Source organism: Microtus oregoni, unplaced genomic scaffold, assembly GCF_018167655.1.
Source record: "Microtus oregoni isolate MIOR12 unplaced genomic scaffold, Mior012 000002F_ref0000024, whole genome shotgun sequence".
In the NCBI taxonomy this organism is placed as follows: Eukaryota; Metazoa; Chordata; class Mammalia; order Rodentia; family Cricetidae; genus Microtus; species Microtus oregoni.
This window is the reverse complement of record NW_024543061.1, coordinates 72,396,292-72,399,498: the sequence shown is the minus strand read 5'-3', so window position 1 is coordinate 72,399,498 and position 3,207 is coordinate 72,396,292. Positions and strand designations below refer to the sequence as shown.

The window sequence follows — 3,207 nt, the reverse complement described above, 5'->3', positions numbered from 1 at the left end:
TCATATTAGTCCATATGATTTCCTTACAAATTTCATATTCTACTTATATAATTTTGCTATTAATAATTCCCAATACGCAATTAGAGGTATCCATATCCAAATAAATAGATTGTAGTCTGATAAGGCATGGATAATCTTCTAAATCCCACATCTCCAAAGGAAACTGACTCTGCCTACTGGGATGGACATCAACTTTCAAAACTCTTTCAGTATAGATGGGACTTCAGGTTGCTCTCCCTCCTCTGCTGAAATTTTGACAGGCCTGTTCGTGTACAGATCGTGTACAGGCCACTACAGCTACTGTGAGTTGATGAATACAACATCCGTATCATGTCCAGATATTGCCATCTCACAGTTTTCTCCTCATCCATCCCTCTTTAGTGAAGTTTCCTGAGCTTTGATATTCATGATCCATTTAGAGATGTATGTTCATTCTACCCTGCTACTCAGAATATCTTTTCTATCTCCCCAACTCCAAATAACTAGCTCTTCTGTGCCTGGATTTTAAATTCCTTGATGTATATGAATAGGACCATGGAAAAGAGATAGCAAAGATGATGTTATTTTAGAAGTGGTAAATATCTTCATGCTCTGAAAATCACCTGATCAACTGTATATGACTAATAAAATACAGACCTTTTAAAATCACAAATCATGTATTTATGAGATAAAATATTTTCTCATAAAACAGTAAAGGTATACTTACTTGTAGTCAAAAGAAAGTAGTATTACAAGTATTTTATTGACACAAATATCAAATTAGTCATTTTCCTAAGTCTGTACATTTTCTGCATTTTGCTGATTCTCCAGAGAGAGAGAGAGAGAGAGAGAGAGAGAGAGAGAGAACAGAGTGGTAATGATTTTTCACATGAATCATTCTTTCTTTTTTGGTTTCCATCGTCTACTCTCAGTGTTAGAAGGATGAAACCTGAACTCTGGGGAAAACTGAATTCTTATGAAACAATGCAAACTCATCTCTGAGTTTCCCCTAAGTCTTCAGTGGCAATATAACCAATCACCCTAGATCTCAAGGAGCCCAACCAAATTCCCTTAATCTGAAACATGATGAAAATGCAAAACAGAATATATCTTGATTTGCATATCAGCAAATTTGAATTTGTTTTCTTTTCTAAATCATCTGCTGAACATTTCAGCCCATGTGTGGACAAACATATTTAGCAAGGACTCTAGCAAGAATTGCTGAAGAAAATTAACAAGAAAATGTGCAGATTAAATGTCAATCAGGAAATGTTCAGCTTGTTGTATGGTCAGAAAATACAGAAGGATCTGGAACAAAGGGAAGAAAGAATTTAATAACACATTTGGACCATCCATGGGGCACTTGGACAGCACATGATAGTGTTATTAGACACAAATCCTTCTCTGAGCATGGAACCTGTTCTGCATATCTTTGCCACTATAATAATAGTTGCGGAGTTCATTTTTGGGAATCTGAGCAATGGGTTCATAGTGCTGTCAAACTTCTTGGACTGCATCACTAAACAAAAGCTTTCCTTAATGGATAAAATCCTTCTTACATTGGCGATTTCAAGAATTACTCTAATCTGGGAAATATATATTTGGTTCAACACTATATGTGATCCAGCATTATTTGTGATTGGAACAGAATTAAAAATTCTTCATTTTAGCTGGATACTTTCTAGTCACTTCAGTCTCTGGCTTGCCACAGCCCTTAGCATCTTTTATTTTCTCAGAGTAGCTAATTTCTCCTGGAAGATAATTCACTACTTGAAATGGAGACTTAAACAACTGATTGTGGGGGTACTGCTGGGAAGCTTGGCCTTCTTGCTTGCAAATCTGATAAAAATGAGCATCACTCTTGAAGAGAAGATCCATCAATATGGAAGAAATAGTACTGTGAATTCCATGGATATGGGAATTTCCTTGTTTTCAGAGCTGATGTTATTCAACATGACTCTGTTCGCTGTAACACCATTCTCACTGGCTTTGATTTCTTTTCTCCTGTTAATCTTCTCTTTGTGGAAACATCGACAGAATATGCAGCTCAATGCCAGAGGAAACAAAGATCCCAACACCAAGGCACACACAAATGCCATGAAAATTATAGTCTCCTTCCTTCTGCTCTATGCTACTTACATTCTGTCCCTTCTGACAGCATGGATTGCTGAGAAACATCACAGTGAACTAGTTCACATTATTTGTATGATAACTGGACTCATGTATCCTTCAACCCACTCATTAATCCTGGTTCTAGGAAACTCTAAGTTAAAGCAAAATTCTCTTTTGATACTGAGGCACCTTCGATGTAGGCTGAAAGAAAAGAATATACCAACTGCCTAAGGCATCCAGACAACATACAGTCATGTGTTCTAGACAACAAAGAAATCTATGAGGAGGTAGTTTGAGGACATTTTATTCCTCTCTTTGGCTTCTTGCATTATGTTATAAATTTTCAAAAATGTATATCATTTTCTTTTACCTAAAAACATTAAGTATACATGGTTAATGTTATTTCTATGTACAATATGTATTATTGGTGTTTTGAAATTCTTTGAAGAAATTATTAATAGTTGTAATCTTCATTTAATACTATTAAGAACTAATTTTTAAAAATGTAAATACACAATTACTTACTTATATTCTAACTACAAAACTCTAATATAGGCTCTTAGTGACCAATTTTAAACTCTTCATTATGTTGGGCATTTGATGGGATCACTTGATTATACCATGAACCCATTCTTACTTGGTGAATGAAGTATATCTATAGCACTTATTTAGTACTGAAATAGGAAACTTTATTTTTTAAAATTTTACTGATAATGACAGTTTATGAGCAGTAACTAAAAGGCTAATATAGTTAAATACCATATAAAATTATAACTTTTCTTTTTAATTACACTATATGTGTATATAAATGTTTATTTTACTACATGGGGTTTTAAGTAAAGAGTAAGTCATAATATGTAGCAAAATATAATATATATATATATATATATATATATATATATATAATTTAGAATTTTGATTATTAATACACTCTCAATTTATGATTGCCATACAGAAAATAAGAACACATGATGCCTGATCCAGCTTTTCCAGAGATTATTGGGAGCTGAACTCAGGTCCTCATAGTTGAATGTTAAATACATTATCAGTTGGGCCATTTCTGAGGCCCATTTCTTAAAACTCCATTCATTAATCCATTTTAGTCAAGTTCTTTTC

The 3,207-nt window shown here is 33.7% G+C and overlaps 1 protein-coding gene across 1 annotated transcript; it reads left to right on the top strand.

The window, feature by feature from the left end:
- The first annotated feature begins 1,386 nt into the window (after positions 1-1,386).
- LOC121436555 (taste receptor type 2 member 102-like) lies at positions 1,387-2,322 on the top strand. Its single transcript, XM_041636561.1, has one exon. It carries the CDS (start codon positions 1,390-1,392, stop codon positions 2,320-2,322), a length of 933 nt encoding a protein of 310 aa, XP_041492495.1. The 5' UTR covers positions 1,387-1,389.
- The last annotated feature ends 885 nt before the right edge of the window (positions 2,323-3,207 follow it).